The sequence below is a fragment of the Rhinolophus ferrumequinum genome, chromosome 23, assembly GCF_004115265.2.
Source record: "Rhinolophus ferrumequinum isolate MPI-CBG mRhiFer1 chromosome 23, mRhiFer1_v1.p, whole genome shotgun sequence".
NCBI classification, from domain to species: Eukaryota; Metazoa; Chordata; class Mammalia; order Chiroptera; family Rhinolophidae; genus Rhinolophus; species Rhinolophus ferrumequinum.
Genome location: NC_046306.1, coordinates 27,184,057 through 27,204,730, shown reverse-complemented (window position 1 = coordinate 27,204,730; position 20,674 = coordinate 27,184,057). Strand labels below are relative to the sequence as shown.

The 20,674-nt window shown below is 41.9% G+C and overlaps 1 protein-coding gene across 2 annotated transcripts; it reads left to right on the top strand.

The window, feature by feature from the left end:
- The first annotated feature begins 37 nt into the window (after positions 1-37).
- Positions 38-13,029, top strand: TRMT6 (tRNA methyltransferase 6 non-catalytic subunit). 2 transcript variants are annotated; one of them, XM_033095570.1, is made up of 11 exons: positions 68-342; positions 3,777-3,904; positions 6,181-6,290; positions 6,843-6,934; positions 7,062-7,145; positions 7,413-7,537; positions 8,264-8,622; positions 9,014-9,099; positions 9,732-9,834; positions 9,937-10,023; positions 11,367-12,264. In XM_033095570.1, exons 1-11 carry the CDS (start codon positions 215-217, stop codon positions 11,556-11,558), a joined length of 1,494 nt encoding a protein of 497 aa, XP_032951461.1. In that variant the 5' UTR covers positions 68-214; the 3' UTR covers positions 11,559-12,264. The 2 variants fall into 2 exon arrangements, with proteins under 2 accessions (XP_032951462.1, XP_032951461.1); XM_033095571.1 differs by lacking the exon at positions 6,181-6,290 and having other exon boundaries at positions 38-342; positions 11,367-13,029.
- The last annotated feature ends 7,645 nt before the right edge of the window (positions 13,030-20,674 follow it).

Below are 20,674 nucleotides of genomic sequence, written 5' to 3'. Positions count from 1 at the left end.
GGAAACTGTAAGGCTCCTGGGGGCCGTTCAGAGGGTCGGACCGGAAAGCGGAAGTGGCGCTCAGCACGTGGGGGCGGTGCCGAACGGAGGGTTCTCAGTCCTCTTGGTTTGTGGGAAGTGAGGCTGGCAGCATCAGCGGTGGAGGACGAGGAGCAGGGAGCAGGGAGCAGGAAGCTGGGAAGACGCTGCAAAGCTCGGAGACCCGCTGAGCGTCATGGAGGGCTCAGGGGAGCAGCCGGGCCCACAGCCACCGAATCCCGGGGACCACCGCATCCGCGACGGCGACTTCGTGGTGCTGAAACGGGAAGATGTGTTCAAAGCAGTGCAAGTCCAGCGGAGAAAGTAAGTCAGGTCGCTGGCTTTAGGGATCCCCCGCCCCTTTCTTCTAGATAACACCGTCCCTGCCGGTCTCCCCACAGAATCCTCCCACCAGGGTCCCATTCTTGGCTCTCTGGATCCCCAGCCTCCTCTCAGATCTTCCCACAAAGGCCTCTCCCCACAGGATCCCATTCTCGGCCCTCCTGTCTTTCTACAGAGTCCTCCTTCCATGGTCTCATACCTGGCCCTCTGCCTCCAGCTGCCCTCTCAGCCTTTCCCCAGAGCCCCTTTCCCATTCTTGGCCCTCGGTTGCCCGGGTGCCCACCTCCCCACCCCCCGTCCTGGAGTTCTTCCCCTAGGTCCTTGAGATCTCTCCTGTTTTCTCACGGAACCCACACTTCACCCTCTGATCTCATCCTTACCTCTCAGAGTCGCTCCCCCCAACCCCCAACCCGTCTTTCTCCCTAATCCCTCAGCCGGGATCAATCCCACAAAAAATGACACCTCTCCAACCATGTCTGGTCTTCTGGGTTCTTCTCTCTACCCAAATGGAGCTACCTGTCTGCACAGAATAACGTTAGGAAACGATTTCCCATAGAATGTGGGATCGCCCTAGAGTTCCCTCATTTCACCCCAGGGGATGCGAAGTTTGGAAAAGTTAAATTGCTCAAAGCAGTTTGCTCAAGGTCTCAGAACTTGAAATTAGGTTTGGTTTGTGAACCTGCTGATTAGTCATCGCTCTGATTTAGTATTAAAGAAGTGGAAATTTTGAACTTTCTGGCAGGGATGGTGAGGTTGCTAAGTCCTAATTGTTTGTTTATTAATGGTGAAAATGTATTGCGATGTTTTGGTTAATTATCTGAAAAGTACAACCAAGCTTTTTTTTTGAATTGGGTTATTATAGTACTTTTGACAAAAAGTAAGTTATTTGAATGCAGTCTCAGGAGAACAGCTTTCTGCAGACCGTAAGGCCAGGTATTGCGAGACTTGGGATTTCTCATAAGTGCTCACATCAGATGAATTATTTTACTTTTTGTGAATCATATTGTGAACTAGTATTTAAAGCGAAACAGGTGTCATTAGAAAATAGTCTAGTAACAGTCCCCAAAGCGCCAAACTGATGACAACTAAGCTTTTTTGCACTAGCACCAATCTGCTAAAGAAAAACAGTAGAAGGGGGAACGGATTTCTTTTAGTCCAGAAATGTAATATGTGCACAGGCTTTTAAGCATTTTAAAATTTCAATACTTATTTTGGTGGTTGAAATCAGAGAAATTTTATAACTTTCCCACATCACTACTATATTTTGTATTCTTGAAACCAATACTTTTTACTTTTCAGCATTTCTGGTTAGAAATGTGTGCCTGCATCCAAGTACGTAAGTTCTGGAAAATGCCAATAATAATTATTTAAACTTTTTCATTGAAGTATAACTGCAGCACAATTCTTAGGTTAAAAGTTCAATGAATGATCTCCAAGTTTTACAATTGTATAATGAACAGTCATTATACAGGTGAAACTTTGGTTTTTTTTCTTTCTTTCCTTTCTCAAACTGTCTTGTTAAGTCGCCCAATTTTGAGTTTGGTTGTTTGAGTGTACTTCTTACTAATACGCTCTTCTAGACAAGAGCTTTTTCATTACCAAGGAAATAGTCAGCAACATCTCTGTTTATAAAAAGTACTCTTTAGACTGTTTTTTTGTGTGTTTTTTTTTTCAATTTGGAAATGCTTTTTGTCACTTTTTCTTGGCAGAAGCCACAGAATTGATTTCCATTTTATTTAGAAAATGGCTTTCTGAGCTCAGCTAAATCCTAGGCCAGACTCTCTCTTCACTCTTCCCTCAGGACTGCACTCATCTGGTTGGGCAGAAGCTATCTGGCTTTAGGAGAAGGAGACTGCAAATCCCACTCTTTCCCAGTGAAGATATGGCTCCATATCCCTCTGACTGGGCCCCGCTTTCCTGACGAGGGTTGTGACCTCCTGTTGGGCTGATCACTTTGGGTGACACACCCTCCTTTGCACATCAGACCAGCTGCCAGAGGGGTGAACCCAACCTAGCTCAGACCCAGGATTTCATTAGCTCTGGGGGTGCTCAAAGAATGAGGAAGGGGGTGGTGGTGGGGGAGGTGCACATCCGGGCTGACCTGACCTCCTGACCTGAGTTTCAACTTCTCTGCCAGGGTTTATGTCAGCAAATGTTTTGAGTGTCTGTTATGTGTTTAGTAACTGAGGACCCAGCCAAGAAGAAAATTGGCTTGTCTGGGTCACTTATCATCTCGCAGACATTCATTCAGATGGTTCAAGTGAGGAGATTTAGTGAAGATGTGACACATACACGTACAGAGGGGTGGCAAGGTTCAGTAAACCAGTAGAGACTTGTGATGCACCCAGGGTCTAACTACGGTGGAAAGCCTTTGGGAGGAGACGCTGCGTGTTGTGTCTGTGCATTCTGTCATGCTCAGCCCCCAGGGGCACAGATAAAGGAGAGAAGGTGTGGGTTGGGGCACAAAGGAAATCCCAGGATTCAGGTTTCTGTTGACATGGACCATGTCCTGAAGCCAGGCAGGGCTTCCTGAAATTCACTGGTCTTTGCTGGGTAGACGGTGGGATGTAGTGGAAAGAACCAGAAAGAACCAGGCTTGGGGTTAGGCACACTTGCATTTGAATCCCATCTCCCACTTTGTGACTTAGTCGTGGACAAGACCCTTTTTCCTGAGCCTTAGCTTGCTCATCTGGAAAGGGTTATGTCCCAAGATTAGTGTGGGAATTAAATTAAAAAGCGTGAAGCGTCCAGCACGTACTGCCTAACCCCTAATCAAGATGTTAGCTTTCTTCTTTGGAAAGGGAAGGTTTGTGTTTTTCTGGGATTTCCCTTTTTAAATTGTAATAAAATAAAAACCTGGGTAATAGGAAAAATGAAAATTGCCTGGTCCTCAGGAGAACACTGCCAGTGTTAGGCACCATTTCCAAATGTGTAGGTTGTCAATAATGTTTATTTGTACATGTAATTTGCTTTTACTAGACAATTTTCAAAGAAAATGGCCAGTTAGGCCAGGGAATTTGTTCCCCAATGATTGTTCAGTTTTGAGGTTTTCTTGTGTAAGTTGCAAGGGTTGTCACAGAGTGTGTCCATTAGCCTGACAATCTTGGCAAGTCTTTATGCTGTTCCGTGAGTTTGGACATCCTGTCAGACAGTGCAAATTGGAGTCAGACCAATGCCTCAGAAGAGGAATGTCTTCTGTTCTTGTTTCTCATTCCAAATTCAGTGTTTTTGTGGCTTCTCTATTAATTTTATGTTTTTGCCCCAACCCGATTCTCTCTAGTGCATTTGTCAGTTCATGTTCGGAGATAATACTGCTGATCATCCTTTGTGGAGCCCAGTTTTGAAATAAATTAGAGTGAATGTATCTTTCCTAGACTAAATACAACTCAGCTCATTGATTGCATTTTCTTCCCCAGAAAAGTAACTTTTGAAAAACAGTGGTTCTATCTGGATAACGTCATTGGCCATAGTTATGGAACCACATTTGAGGTGACCAGTGGAGGAAGTCTTCAGCCGAAGAAGAAGAAGGAAGAGCCTACTTCAGGTACACTATTTTGGATGTATGAGATAGATGGCTCTTGAGTTGGCTAGTCAGAAACCTGTCAGCCCCACTTAATTCTAAAGTGCTAGCCCAGACTATTCCTAAAGAAATCTGAACTCATAATCTAAGAACTAGTTTGGTAGAATGAAGCAAGGTCTGCCTTTGGCTTTGAGATACCGGAATTCTGGCTCCAGCCCATCATTAACTGGCTCTCTGACCTTGGGCCGTAAGTCCTTGCCACTTCAGTGTAAGAGCAGGTGCAGAGCACTTGCAGTGCCCAAAAGTTAAGTAACAGCTGAGAGGTAGTTAGCATATAGGGTAGAGGCTACGAGGTCTGGCTCTGAATTCAGCTGACTAGGGTTTAAGTTTTAGCTTCATTACTTGCCTGTAACCTTGGGCAAGTTATTTGGTTTCTCTAAATCTTATATCCTCCTCTGTAAAATGGAGCCATAAACAAATTTCATGTCTACGCTATAGCAAGTGTTCAGTCATATGACACATAGGAAGTAACAGTGCCTTGCCTGTAGTAAGGCCCCATAATTTTAGCCATCGTTATTAACTGAAATTAAATACTTAAGTATTTGTTAAAATAAATGTACTTAAAATATTGTATTAATAAAATAAAAATATGTAAATAATTATTTTAAAAATACGATTAAAGTTGTAGTTCAAACCAGTTAATTAAATACTTTTAAATTAACATCTATATTTTAAACACCAAATCTGTTCCAGGCTTGATTAAGCACTGCGATTATAGCAGTTCAGGAGGTAGCTTATCTCATAAAATTCATTTAGCAGTGGGGAAACACCAAAAATAATCACATAGACAAGCAAACAGCATAATTTCAGATGGTAACATGTGCTTTGAAGATGACAAAGCAGGGAGGTGTACTGGATGTTAATTTGATGAGGTGAGACTTGGTGGAGACGATGAGCTCAGCCCTGAGTGATGGAAGGCTCTAGCCACTGAGCTCTGTCATAAGAACATTCCAGGCAGAAGGAGCAGCAAGTGCCAACGCCCTGCAGTGAGACGGTGCTTGGGATGTTTAAGGAACAGGAAGGAGGGCACTGTGGCTGAGTACAGGGGTCAAGAATGAGGCCAGACCTGCTGGAGCTGCCCAGACACCTTGAGCACCGAGGACAGAGCCCAGTACCCTCCAGGTACTGGAGCCTGGTCGGGGTGCTCGAACAGCAGAATGGACGCTTCTGAGGGCCTGCCTCCCGTGGCAAGACGAGGAGGGCCATGTCCTGCTCTGTGGCTTGGTTGCACGCTGGGCATTGGTCCTCTCCCAGCACTTTCGGTGTTTGAGCACAGAATAGGGAAGATTCTGCTCTGTTGCTGCGGCAGTGCCTGTGGCTACTGTAGAGATGGGAGGGACAGCTGTGTCACGTGGGGCTGGGCATTGACTGGTCACGACGTTTACATGCGATTGTCCATTAAACTTTCGTCGGTTGCAACTCACTATTGCGAGTTAGCCTGATGTAACTGGAGCAAGGTTTACTTTGCTGAATGTAGTTGGTATTCTAATGTGCAAGTGCATTTTGTACACATTGTGCACATGCACCTCTAGGTTTTAGCAGTAATTCACTTCTGTACCCAAACGTGGACATGTACGGGCTCCCAGTAAGTGTCTGCTAGGTCATATGCTGTAGCGAGCAGGCCCTGTGGACTCTGTGGCTGTCTGGTGCCTGCATGATGTACGTTTGATATCTCCATTGTCAAATATTCATTTAAGTGCTTCCAGGAAAAACAATTCATGTAATCCAGGCTCTAAATTTTATTTAATATTTAAGGAGTGTGTTTAACACTTGAAAACAAAAATCAGCTTGTTTTGTATATAAGAGGTGTTTTTTTCTTTTTTAATGCTAATAAATGAAGCACTGCTCATGGGGGGAAAAAAAGGAAGAAATGAGGCCAGAAAAAGGAGCCGGGGGGGCCAGATCATATACAAACTTGTAGGTTGGTTATCTTTGGAATGTATTCTAGTTACAAGAAGTTGCAGTGTGGTTTTGGTGCATTGGAATAAATGAGCCAATTTGCATTTTAAAGAGAGAACTCTGGTGTCCAGGTGGATTGTAAGGGGGCAAGAGTGGGACCAGGAAGATGAGTTCGAGTCTTCGAGTAGTTGTGGCCAGAAAGGATAGTGGGCTGGGGGGAGCAGGGAACTGGAAGGCCAAATTTGAGTGGCTGATGGGCTGACTGTGGCATGAACTTAAAAGAAGAAAGATTTTAAAATAATATCAGATCATAAATGTCATAAAGCAATTTCCTTCCTTAGAGACCAAAGAAGCGGGCACTGATAATCGAAATATAGTTGATGATGGGAAATCTCAGAAACTTACTCAAGATGACATAAAAGCTTTAAAGGACAAGGGCATTAAAGGAGAGGTAATATTCAAAGGATATTGTGTTCTGTTTTTGTTTGGTATTTAGGGAATTGCTTGGTTTTTAAAGCAGACTTGACGTAAGGTAAATTGTAAAAATGCTGTGTACTCCTGTTAGACATAGAGCTTGAAATGTACATGCAATTCAGTAGATCAAAAATTTCATTTCTTATATGCAGGGATATAAGTGAATAACATTAATAATATTGACAGCAAAGGACAATTTAATAACTTAGTGCATCTCAGAGCTTAACTTTGTTTTTCTCAGTAATGTTTTCAGCCAGGGTCTTCAAGAATGAGAGGTTCCTTTACCTCTCTTCTTTCTGTATTGTATGCCTCTGTTCTTTTACTTTGGTTTAAATGGAGCTATAAAGCACTTGCATCTTAATACAAATTCTAGATAGAGTAAAAAAATACAAAGTTTACCCACTTGGACTTCTGTGGAAAAGGGACTGGAGAATCAGACCTTTGAATACATTTTGGGGTAAGAAACCTTGAAGTGATCTGTTCTGTGAAAACAAAGTTTCAGGAAATCTGCTTGCTCCTTTTCTTATAGGAAATAGTTCAGCAGTTGATTGAAAATAGTACAACATTCCGAGACAAGACAGAATTTGCTCAAGATAAATATATAAAAAAGAAGAAAAAGAAGTAAGTAGTTTTTGTTGGGAAAGGATGGAAACATTAAGTCTTTTTGTAGATTTGTAAAATATGTTATTAAAAATAAAATATTTTTAAACTTTTTAAAAAATTGATGTTCCATTTTTTCTTCCCTCAGATACGAAGCCATCGTTACTGTTGTGAAACCATCCACCCGCATCCTTTCAATTATGTATTATGCCAGAGAACCTGGAAAAATTAAGTACGCTTTGTTTCCTTTCCAAAGTATAATTGGGGGTAAATACAGCTTTAAGAAAGTCATGATTTTAAGTGAAATGAAAAAACTTGCTCACGTACATAAAGTATCCTCCTACCACATAAATTGTAAGCCCTTTTTACTATTGCCTCCAAAGCAGTCAATAATCTTACCAACATAAATTTTTATGAAACAAACAAAACTTGAAAAATGACGATTAAAATAACAGGTTTTGCCTAATTAAAAGTGAATGAATCGTTCTTTTTTCCTTAGCCACATGAGATACGATACACTAGCCCAGATGTTGACATTGGGAAATATTCGTGCTGGCAATAAAATGATTGTAATGGAAACATGTGCAGGCCTGGTGCTGGGTGCAATGATGGAACGAATGGGAGGTAAGATTTGACATTTTCAAGTTCCTGAAAACCCCACCACGATTAGAGTAGAGGGGTCTAGAAAATTCAAACTCATGAAAAGTGAGGTTGAATTACTCTGAGGTTAATGAAATGACTTGGGCTGGCCACAGATGCAGTCCCCAGGACCTTCCTGCACAGCCCACGTCTGCCAGCCTGTGATGCATTGGCATCCCCGGATGACAGTTGTCTTTTCTAGCTTCACTACATATAAGTGGGGATAGTTCTGAAGCCTGTGGCTGGCTAGGACCTCCAAGACAGTGATTTCAGTAAACTCATGGATAGCTGGTGCTCATTTTACTGGCCTGAATTGAGTGGGAAGAGTACAACACAGCCTGATTTGCCTGCCCATTCTCTGACCCTGTAGAAGAACTTTTCACTGCCCTTTATCAGGACTGGACGGGGGCGGGGGGAGCTAAGCGCTGGTCACCAATCATGCAACATCCACATTTGCATGATCCCAGGGTTTTACTGTAGAGTCAAATGGGGATTAGCTTCTTTAAGACTTCCTGTTTCTCTGTTTTGGAATTACATTACATCCATTGGGAATATTCATAGACTCCAAACTGACCCCCAGAGAAGCTGTATCACTCTTCAAACTGCACAGCGTAGAGAGACCTTCAGTCTTCTTACTATGGAGGACCCTGAGTGTTGGCATAGTCTTGAGTCACCTTCATTGGGAGATGTTTGTTTCTTTTCTCTGTTCAGGTTTTGGCTCCATTATTCAGCTGTACCCTGGAGGTGGACCAGTTCGGGCAGCAACAACCTGTTTTGGATTTCCCAAATCTTTCCTCAGTAGTCTTTATGAATTCCCCCTCAACAAAGTGGACAGTCTTCTAAATGGAACATTTTCTGCCGAGATGTTATCTTCAGAGCCAAAAGACAGTGCTTCGGTTGAAGAAAGGAATGGCACACTGGAGGAAAAACAGACTTCAGAACAAGAGAATGAAAACAGCATGGCAGAGGCCCCAGGGAGCAATCACCCCAAAGAACAAGAAACAATGGAAATTGTCTCTCAAGATCAAGAATATAAGGAGGCTAAAGAGAGAAGAAGCAAAAAGGATTATGTAAGAATGTTAAAGAGTCCCCACTGCCTTCATAATGTTCCCCTCAGGACCTTAGTTATTTAAGCACTGAGATTTGGCTTTGGAACATCAGTTCCCCAGAATAATAAATATCAAACCAGATGGAGAAAGAGTGTGTGTGTGGGTGCACACACATGTGATACTCTCTTTGGGATGAAGCTTAAGGATACAGAAGCATTGCATATAGGTACCTTAATGATGGCTTTATAACATACGGGCTTTCCCGTGTGTTTTCAACTTCCTTATAAATGACCTCCTTCTGTTGCTTTAGTCTAAGCTGATAAATATTGTTGAAATGTTTTGATAGACCAGGGTTCCCATAAGCCTGACTGAATGACCTCAGTATGTTGGTTTCTTATTTTTCTTCTTGAAGATTCAGGAAAAGCAGAGGAGACAAGAAGAGCAAAGGAGAAGACATTTAGAGGCTGCTGCTCTGCTGAGTGAGAGAAACGCGGATGGGTGCGTTGATGATACTGCAGGAGACATCTTGGTACTCGTGGGCTCTGCTTCAAACAGATGAGCGTTCTCTGCTTGTCTGCTTTGATAATGGTGGGAGCAGAGATGATGATTCTGTCTTGGGGTTTTAAGGAAAGGAGACTGCGTCTGGCGGAGGTGGGAAATTGTGCTGGTTTCAGAGTTTTAAAAGAACTTTGAAATTTCTCCAATGATGGTGCATCAGACCTGCAGGGCTGTATAGTCCTGCTTGGTGTAGGTGGGGGCGGCATTCAGCTTGACGTGATAACTGGCTACTGGCGAGGGCTAAGGAAATCTGACAAGGAGAAAGATTCAGATACCCACAAAGCCAGCATCACAATGTTGGGATTTGTTTCCATGTGATTTTTTTTTTTTTTAAATCAAGAATGTGAATCGCTACTTACAGTTGCCAGGCACCATGAGAGCTTATAATCCAATGTGCGTTTCCTAGAAAGTCATAGCTCAGGATTTTATTGTTTGGAATTTCTGGAATGTTGTATTTAAAGCTCTTCCTTTTGTGAGTGCAAATAAATACATGATCATTTTAAATACATTTTAAAACCTATGCTCCATTTTGGGGGCATAGAGAAATAACATGTCCCACATTCTTCTTGCAGTTTAATTGTAGCAAGTCGTTTTCATCCCACGCCACTGCTGTTGACTTTGCTGGACTTCGTGGCCCCTTCAAGGCCGTTTGTGGTCTACTGTCAGTATAAAGAGGTAATAGTGAAACGAATGGATGGGAATTTTTGCATCCAAATGTTGATTCTCATATTGTGGCCCTAGAAGTAATTCTTAACAGAATTCTTTTTATACCCTCAGCCTCTGTTGGAATGCTACACAAAACTGCGGGAAAGAGGAGGGGTCATCAACCTCAGGGTATCTGAAACCTGGCTCAGAAATTACCAGGTATGTGTTCTTACAGCCAGACTCAGGAGCTGTTCTCCTGGGTGGCTGGCTCCTTGCAGGAGTGCCAGAATGTGTTACAAACAGACATCCCTGTTTGTGTCCACAAAGATGAAACAAACGGTCTCCCACCTGCAACTCAGAAAGTGCCCTGACCTTTCCTGACCCCTTACTCTCATGTCAGGATCTATTACTCTTTAACTCCAGTCCAGAGACATTTAAAATGCAAACAATTATGCTTGTATTTACCCAAGGGCTCAAAATCCCTGTGGAGGGAATCATAGCCAAATTCCCAAGCCAAGAGAAGGACTCTTTCCTCTCTGCTGGGATGTCTTTGCAGCAAGTTTTCAGGACGAATTGGTGTGTTCCATGTCAGTTCAGGTCCTCTGGAAAGCATATGTCAAGATGGAATTAGAAGTGTAAGAGATTTATCAGGGCAAATGCATTTGAAAGATAAGGGAGGAGGGAGCAGGATTACCTAGGCAGGGAGAGCCTTCAGACCATGAGGCAGGTCTGCTGCCTATGAAAGGAAAAGAAGGAAGGGGAATGGGGGGAAGGCCTGCAGTGCTGCTCTGAGGACGTCTCGGCCAGGATGATGGGGAACCCCAGAGCAAAGGTTGCCCATTAAAGGAGCCCTGTGTTGGGCAGAAATGGTACAGTCCTGGTTGCTATGCTCAGTTCCAACATGGAGCAGCCGATGGCCGCCGTGGGAGTGAACACTACAGTGGATCCCAAAGGAGCAGCTACCAGAGCCTTTCTGCTGCTTGAACTCCTTGCCACCAGTTTCCTCTTAACAAGATCTAAGGGAGCACCTCCATGGTTGCCACAGGCCCTGCCCTGCTGCTTGGACATCTTATTAATCCAGGGTACTCTATAGCCCTGGACGACCCTGCCTTTCATGGCGGTCATCTTATTTAGCTATGGTAACAGGAAAGAAGCAGTCTTGTCAGTCAATAGGACAGTAGGAAAGGGAGGCTCTGGGTGTATGTCCCGTAGTTCCCTCTCCGTGGACCCACGCTCCACTGTTTGCCATGAAGCATTCTGGAGCCAAGAGGAAGAAAGCTATGTACAGGCCCAGAGCACTACACAAACCATTTGCCCCTTTGCCACAGAAACTTGCTTCAGATTTAAGAGAAACAGCTTCAGTTTCATTTTTCAAAAGAAAATCACTTAAACCAATTTCTATACTCTGAACTATCGTGTGAAGGAAGGAACTTAGAAATTGGTTCATTTCAATCTTCAAGAGAATCTGTGTCATTGAGATTCTGATTTCTAGTGTGTATATTGTTAGCATATACTTTACCTGCTTAGGAAAACATGAGTGTCTGTCTTTCTGTTTTGATTAGGTTTTGCCAGATCGAAGTCATCCCAAACTACTGATGAGCGGAGGTGGGGGGTACCTTCTGTCAGGCTTCACCGTTACCATGGACAACCTTAAAGAAGACCCCAGCCTCAACTCCAACTCGAGCACTTTAGAATTACATAAGACTGAAGAGCCAGCAGCCAAAAAACGGAAATGCCCCGAGTCTGACTCTTAACCTTTCAAAGTTGCTTTGATTTTTGCTCTCAGGCATTACACAGTTAGTAATTAAACTTTAAATGTCATTACTAACTGTTTTTCCATATCCTAAGAATAAGATTGTGTCTATACACCTGTTCTTGGGAAAGACAAGTAAGCCTTTGTTCACCTCTGACCAGATGGGTTTGGTCTGTCAAAACCTTGAGCCAAAATAGCCAAGCCTGGAGTATGCAGTGGACTGATATATGGCCAATTCTGTTTATTTTACAAAAATCCTTTAAGTACTTTTAGTACTCTGTGCAAAATATCTTGAGAATTTAGACATCCTGAAAATATATTTATACCAGACTTTGTTTCTATGTTAAGCTAAGTGGAATGACACCATATAGCTAAAACTTGGTGGGTACTACAAGGAAGGAATTTGTGGAAGAAATTTCCTCTGTTCTTTCCACTCTCTTCAACCTAAGCAATACAGATGTGTGAGATTTACAGTACCAAAAATGTCTGCTCTGTACCCTGCAGTGGAATAAACTTTTTTAAAATGCTAGATTTTATTATTTTAATAGCTCACAGCCTAGGAAAGTTTTGAATATTTATTTTACCTCTTTTGTCGATAGAAAGGTATAGTAGGGTACTTTTTTGCATTAATTGACCGATCCCCTCCATCTTTGTTCCAAGTAATGGGACTAGAATTTTTTGTGTACTATCCAGTTAAAAGAAACAAAAGGTTTTTTCCCTCCCTAGAGACTTACGGAGATAGGTAGATATATATACACATATATGTGTACAGTAAGTCCTCACTTAATGTTATCATTAAGGTTCTGTGACTTTAAGCAAAATGACATAGCAAAACCAATTTTACCATAGGCTAGTTCATGTAAACAAGAGTTAAATTCCTATGGCATCTCGTCAACATTATGACAAAACGACATTAAACAAAATGGTTTCATTCGAGGATCTGCTCTAATGGATGTTGGTATATACACACGCACGTATGTATATATATATTTATACACACACATGCACATGGAGACAGAATGCACTATCTCCATGAACTATGATAAAGTTCAGTGCAGAGCTTAGGCCTGTTCTCATTGCATTAGTGTCACTCCTTGTCAAATGTATTTTAAAGTGCCTTTTTTTGGTGATTATTAATGCTGGTTTGTTGAACTCTGGCATGATTAGGTGGTTAGCCTTTCTAAGCACTGAAAAAATAAAATTCTTTGGTCATTTGCTGCAGCCAAGAGAAGTGTTTAGAGGGAGCCAAGGCTCTCGTCCGTTTGAGTCAGTCTTGCTCACTAAACACGCTCATCATGTGTGTTGTCACATTGTTACAGAATAGATGCAGATCATCCAGCAAGGAGCGTCTCAGAAAAAAAGAAATCGCTTTTTCCTAATAGCATGTGCTATTCTGATAATGGCCAGTGTGATTACCAACAAGTACAGTTTTGATTACTTTTTCTTAATTGCTTTTAGAGAATAAAAGTGTTTCCTACTATGATCCGTCTGGCTGACATTTATAATGCCATCAGTGACGCCACATTCACTGGCTTTCAGTTGATTGTGACACATGGTCTGTGTCAGAAAACATGCCTTGATTGACACCTCACTGAACATGTCCTTGCAAACAGTTGTCACCCACAAACAACCAGTCATATTTGGTCAAAGGAGCACGTTACAGACTGGATTCAGTGGTGGCCAGTCTTCACGGTCACTTATTAGAAGCACCTCCTACTTGTGACTCAACCAATGTCCAAGTCCTATCTCACTCCATTCAGTCTGGGGGTCTGCACTACTGAGGCCGTGTGTGCCCATGTTGCTGTCGCTGACTCGTGGACTCATATCACATACCAGCAGCAAAAACCAACCTTAAAAAAGTTATTTTTCTCTCATACATATAACTTACTTCATCTTTGAGCACTAAGGCTTTAGTGTGCACCAGGATCCCCTGGAGAGGTTACTAAGCACAGATTGTTGGGCCCCCACCCCAAAGTTTCCGACTCGGTCTGGAATGGGGCATTTCTGACAAGTTCCCAGGTGATGCTGGCACTTCTGGCCCAGGAACCACTCCTTGAGAAACACTGCTGTTTGTACCCACATCCTGAGTGCAGCTAGTAAATACACAATGTGCCCTGTTCGTAAAGTGGACGTCCACCTTTGGAGCAGGTGAATGGATAATTCTGACTTCTGGACATCCAGCCACCAGGATAGTTATGTGAGATAGCACTTTCATGAGTGCCAATCAAAAAGTAAAGACAATCACTTCGTAAAGTCCATATTATTTCTCCACTGGATTAGGATATTGGAAATACATAGATGTGCCAATTAGAGGATTTTTTATCTTAGAGGTTCACTAAAATTGGATGAAGCAAGTCTTATTTTGTTTTTGGTTTTATTGAGTTATAATTGGCATAACGTTGTGTAAGTTTAAGGTGTAAGTCAACATATGTTCATTTGGTACACTTCTGTATTTCAAAATGATCACCACCACAGCATTGGCTAAGACCTCGATCCCATCACAATTCCCATTTCTTTTTTGTGGTGAGAACATTTAAGATTTACTCTCTTAGTAACTTTCAAATAAATATAGCAGTAGTGTTAACTATAGTTACCATGCTGTACGTTAGATCCCCTGAACTTACACATCTCATAACTGGAAGTTTCCAACATCTCCGTTCCCCTTCCCCCACACCACTCCCACCCCAGCCCCTGGCAACCACAATATTGTAACATGACATGTATTTGTCTTTCTCTCTGGCTCATTTCACTTAGCATAATGTGCCTTCAGGGTCCATCCCTGTTGTCACAAATGGCAGGATTTCCTTTTCTCATAGCTGAATAATATTCCATTGTATATTTATATCACACCTTTATCCATCCATCAATGGATACCTTAGTTGTTTCTATATTTTGGCTACTGTGAATAACGCTGCTGTGAACATGGAAGTGCAGATATCTCTGAGATGCTGATTTCATTTCCTTCAGATAGACGAAGGTCTGACAAATAAGTTTGCGAACTCATCCTAGAAAAAGTGCTACATACCTCATTGCTGAATATCACTACAGTCACCTTTGAAGTACTCCCCTTGGGAAGCTATGCACTGATGCCAGTGCCTAGCCCACCCTTCAAAGCAATTTTGGAATTCTTTCTCTGAAATGGCGATCAGAGCAGTCATCATACCATGTTTCCTGAAAAATAAGACCTAGCCGGACCATCAGCTCTAATGTGTCTTTTGGAGCAAAAATTAATGTAAGACCTGGTCTTAGTTTAATATAAGACTGGGTCCGAAATATAATATACTATAATATAATTAATATAATGTAATATACTGGTCTTGTATTAATTTTTGCTCCAAAAGACACATTAGAGCTGATGGTCCGGCTAGGTCTTATTTTCGGGGAAATACGGTATTACCCTTATATCCTGAATGTCATCAAAATGTCTTCCTTTCAATATTTCCTTTATCTGGGTAAAAAAGAAGTCACTGGGAGCCAGATCAGGTGAGTAGGGAGGATGTTCCAATACAGTTATTTGTTTACTGGCTAAAAACTCCCTCACAGACAGTGCTGTGTGAGCTGGTGCATTGCCGTGGTGTAAGAACCATGAATTGTTGGTGAAAAGTTCAGGTCGTCTAACTTTTCCACGCAGCCTTTTTAGCACTTTCAAATAGTAAACTTGGATAACTGTTGGTAGAAATTCATAACAAATAATCCCTCTGATATCAAAAAGGTTAGCAACATCGTTTTGACTCTTGATTTGGGCCAATGGAAAATTTTTTGGTCATGGAGAATTGGCTGACTTCCCTTGTCAGCTTTGTTTCGGGGTTGTATTGGTACACCCGTTTCATCACCAGTGATAACATGGCCCAAAACATCGTCTTGCATCTCCAAAAGGTCTTGGCAAACGTTGACTCTCCTTTGCTTTTGTTCGTCGGTGAACTCCTCCGGGACCATTTTTGCACCCACTTTTCTGATCCCATGATTTTCAGTTAAGATTTTCCTGCTTCTCTATCGATGTCTACTTGGTCTGCTATGCTTCTCACAGTCAACCAATGATTTTGACGTACAATTCAATGAATTTTTGTAATGTTTTCATCAGTTCTGCTCGTTACTGGCTGCCTTGACCTCTCTTCATCAGTGATGCGTTCTCTCCCCTCAGAAAAATGTTTAATCTATTTGTACACTGTTTTCTTCATGGCATTATCCCCATTAACTTGGACTAGCATGTCCCTGACTTCACTTGCACTCTTGCCAAGTTTAATAAGAAATTTAATGTTTGTTCATTGCTCTAATTCAAGTTCAGACATTCTCATGATGGCACACAAAAACACACAACAACAATAATGAACACCACTCAGCAAGACACCACCACAGGTCAACACGAACACAGCTGTGAAACACTGATACACCAAGGTTATGAAACCTTACCGAGCTGTTTGTACAGTGCTGCCAGAGTAAGCACGCAGTGGCAAGTTCATGAACTTAATTGTCAAACTTCTTATATCCACATACAAAAGCTCTACATTTTTATGCTCCTCCCTACCTTTTATGTTTTTGATGTCACAATTTACATCTTTTTATGTTGTGTATATATTAACAAATTATTGTAGTTACAGTTATTTTTAATACTTTTGTCTTAACCTTTATACTAGAATTATAAATTATTTACTTACCATCATTGCAATATGAGATATTCTGAATTGAACTATATATTTACCTTTATCAGATAGTTTTATACTTTCATTTTCTTTTTTTCAGGACCTGGTCTTAGGCCCTAGTTCTTTTTAATTTTATTTGTTATATTAGTTTCAGGTTTACAAAACAACATAATGATTAGACATTTACATCCCTCACAAAGTGATAATCGCCCCCAAGTCTACTACCCGTCTGACATTGTATAAAGCAGTTATAATAAAGCTGTTGTAATAAAGCTGTTGACTATCTTTCCTATGTTTTCATGTTACTAATTAGTTGATTAGTAGCTTTCATTTCAGCTTGAAGAACAGCCTTTAACATTTGTAAGGCTGGTCTAGTAGTGATGAATCTAAAGCTTTGTTTGTATGGAAAACTCTCCTTCAATTCTGAAAAACAACTTGCCAAGTAGAGTATTCCTGGTTGGCAGCTTTTTGCTTTCAGCACTTTGAATATATCATCCCTCTTCTTTCTGTCTTGCAAAATTTCTGCTGAAAAATCCCCTAGTAGTCATATGGGTGTTCTCTTGTAGTTAACAAGTTGCTTTTTTTCTTGCCGCTTTTAAGAGTATCTCCATGTTTTTAACTCTTAACAATTTAATTATAATGTGTCTTGGTATTTGTTCATCTTATTTGGTACTCTCTGGGTTCCTTGGATCTGGAAGTCTGTTTCTTCTCCAGGATAGGGAAGTTTTCAACCATTATTGCCTTGAATAAGCTTTCTGCCCCTTTCTCTCTCTTCTCCTTCGTGGACCCCTATAATATGTATATTGGTTCACTTGATGGTGTCTCATTAGTCCTTTAGGCTATCTTCACTCTTTTTCATTCTTTTTGCTTTTTGCTTTCTCTGATTGGATCAACTTCAATGCCCTATTTTTGAGCTTGCTGATCCTTTCTCGGTTTGATCTACTCTGCTGTTGAACTTTTCATTCAGTTATTGTATTATTTAGCTCTATGATTTCTGTTTGATACTGTAGGTTTTATATTTCTGTTAAAACTCTCACTTTGTTCATGCGTTGCTTTCCTGACTTTGGTGAGCACTTTTAGGACTATTATTTTGAACTCTGTATCAGGCAAATCACTTTTCTTTGTTTTAATAAGATCTGTTTCTGGAGATTTATCATGTTCTTTTGTTTGTAACATATTCCTTTGTTTCGTCATTTTCCTTCATTCTGTATGTTGGTTCCTGAAAATTAGGTGTTTTGTGAGTCCATCCCTCAAATGGGAGTCTTAAAAGTTGGGGTGCTATCTGTGTGGTCCAAATGCTTTGCTTCTCAGGGAGAAGCTGGGAGTTGGGGGTTCCCTCTCAACTGTTTGGCACGGTGCCTGGGGTGTTTATGCCAAGAGTGTGTCTCAGCCTTTCCTACCCACTTCAATATGGGCATTTTCTATTCATCTGATGTGTAGGGGTCAGTTTCTGGATTTCTCTAAGAAATGTATAACTGTACACTTGGTGCGACCATGGGAGGAGGGAAGTTTAGGAAGTCCCACCCCCCATGTCGCTATCTTGGTTCCCTTTCTCATATGAGGCAAATCTTAATGCACAATCATTCATATATTGGTTGTATATGGAAAAGCCAAAAAAATATTCTTTTTTAATATGTACAAAATTTTGAAAAAGATGAGGGTGTTTGCATTTTGTTTTAAAACATTGGTTGTAAATATTGCAAGAGCAACACTAAATACTAAAAAGCATTTCCTAAAAACCTGATCATTAAGATTCATGTTGCTCCATGTGTTCCTGATTTTGGAATGTACATGTACTGCAGTGCAGTGCTAGAAAGAACCTGAGCATATCTAATATCTTTACTTGAAATATAATGTTGCCTCTAGGTTAGTATTAATTTTCAGAGAATAAATTACAGATTTTTTTATAAATTTACCTATGTAGCAGATCAGATGGAAAGAAATGTGAGTCCCTGAATAGCTACTTAAAGAGCAACTGGTAAGCTGTTAATTATCCCCCCCACCATTAACATTTATTAGGCACTCGCTGCACTGCTCTTTGACCCTTTATAAGAAAGGGCAAAAATCTTTGAAGCATAGGAAATTAATATCATATAACCCCTCTTTTTTTTTTTTTTCCCTCTTTTACAGGTCCATTAAAATCTGGGCTTTTGGCATTTAGCTGAGCTATGAAAACAAGACTGGAAAGATCTTGACATTTCAATTTCACATTGATGGGAAGGTAACAAGGCACTAAAGAAATTTTATTTCAAAATGTGAGTGGGCTCAATCTATTTTAGTGTTATTGTTCTAAACCAACAAACTTTAGAAAGTAGAGAAATTAATCAGAGGGTGGAGGAAAGGAGAGCAGAAGTCCCTTTGTATTTTGGGAGCACTTTCGACAAATGAGTGGATAAAGTGGTCTCTCACAATTCTTTCCCATCATCTGTGGGTGACACAAAGTAGCTATAGCCATATGGTGACAGACTCAAGGAAGAGAGAAAGCGTAATAAGAAAGAATATGATTGATTTAAATCAGGGGTGAGCAAACTACAGCCCATGGACTCAATCTGGCTCATTCTCAGTTTTTTGTACAGCCTGCATGCTAAAAATAGTTTTTACATTTTTAAATGGTTGTGGGGGGGGAAGCAAAAGAAGAATAGTTTTGTGACATGTGAAAATTACATGACATGCAAATTGCAGTGCCCATAAATGAAGTTTTATTGCAACACAGCCATGCTAATTTGTCTTGTATTTGTCCATGGCTGCTTTCAATCTACAGCAAGAGTTGAATAGTTGTGACAGAGACCATATGGCCCTTCAAGCCTAAAATATGTGCTATCTGGCACTTTAAGAAAAAGTGTGCTGACCATGCATTTAAATGAAGCACTGAGAAGGATTGTGGAGTGAATGGAATAGGAGAGCAGCACTTAGGAGCTGCCTCAGCGGGAAGCTTCCTTGAAGCCAGCAGCAATGAAAGATGTAATGTGAAATTCAGAGTTCCTTCTCGGTCCTCTAGACCTGCTGGCAGCGTCAGAAACAGTTGAACTCTCTCCTTGTGAAAGTTTTCTTCACCAAGCTTCTAGGACATCACTCTCCTGATTTCCCTCCTATCTTCTGGCCTTTATTCCTACATCCCTGTTGCTGGTTCCTCTTCATCTCCAAGATGACTGTTTAGAAAAACACTGGCATGACCCAGGGCTCAGCAATTGCACCTCTTCCCTTTTTTGTCTACACTTGCTCCCTAGATGTAGGGTGTTTGAGGGATTTGGGAAATGATTAAAGATATGACCATGAGGTGGCAGTAGCACACACACGCTTTATTGTGTAAAAGTTGACACTCTGACAGGTTTGGAAGGGGTGGGGGGATGTCCGTCACAGCAGGAATCTGTCCAGAAGCTACAGCAATGAAACGGGGGTGGAGGGGGGGTGGGGTTGCTACTTCGAACGGGTCGGGGGCAAGGGAACTCCCAGGGAGAAGGGAATCGGACAGATGCCTTTTGGGTCTGGGGGAGGTCACTCAGCAGTGTGGCAGGGAGTAGCTGGATCTGATAGCCCTGAGGGGGTGAAAGTCTTATAACTTATAGGGCTTGGGATCTGGTGGCCACAAGACTTTATCTGATCAATGGCCAGCAAGTGCTGGGTGTGGTTTGGCAGAAGTATGTGAAGCAGGTGGGCACCAAATGTCTAAACATTCGCTTGTTTGGGAGATGTTTAAAATAAATGGATGTGTAAAATTTGTGGGTGGCACCGGCAGGCTTTTGAGCTAACAGTTCTCATCGTACAGTGAAGAAATAACCAACCTTGAGGCCAAAGCACAGAAGCCATCTTTGGCTCATTTACATCACACGAGGTGATCTCGCCCAGTTTGAAGGCTTTACATACCATCTCTATGATGAAGACTCCCACATCATGTCCTTAGCACAGACCTTTCCTTGAGCTCCAGGCCCATATACCCAACTCACCACTTCCACTTGGTGTCTAGTCACATCTCAAACTTAATATAGCCCGACCTGAGATCCCCACATTTCCCCATCCCAAGGCGGTGCCTCCTGCAGTCTTCCCCACTGTTCGTCCCAGTTGCTCAGACCTAAAACCTTGTTATGGTCCTTGACGCCTCTTTTGCTCACCAAATCCATCACCACTGCCTATCGTGTCTCTCTAAAATAGATCCAGAGTGCGACTACTTCTCCCCACCCCAGGGCCACCACCTCGGTCCGAGTCATCACAATGACCTGCCGGGATGTTTGCAGTGGCCTCTTTCCTGGCTTCTGCATTCCTGCCCTCACTTCCCCTACAGCGTTCTCTCAACCCATCAGCCTAATCACATCAGTCCTCTTCTGAGAAGTCTCCAATGGCAAAAGAAAACTCCCTAACCAGGACCTCGAAAGCCCTGTGTCATCTGGCCCCTGCCACCTCTCTGACCTCACGTCCTACGACTGTCCCCCACGCTGGCCTCCTTGCTCTTCTTCAAATGTGCCAACCACATTCCTGTCTC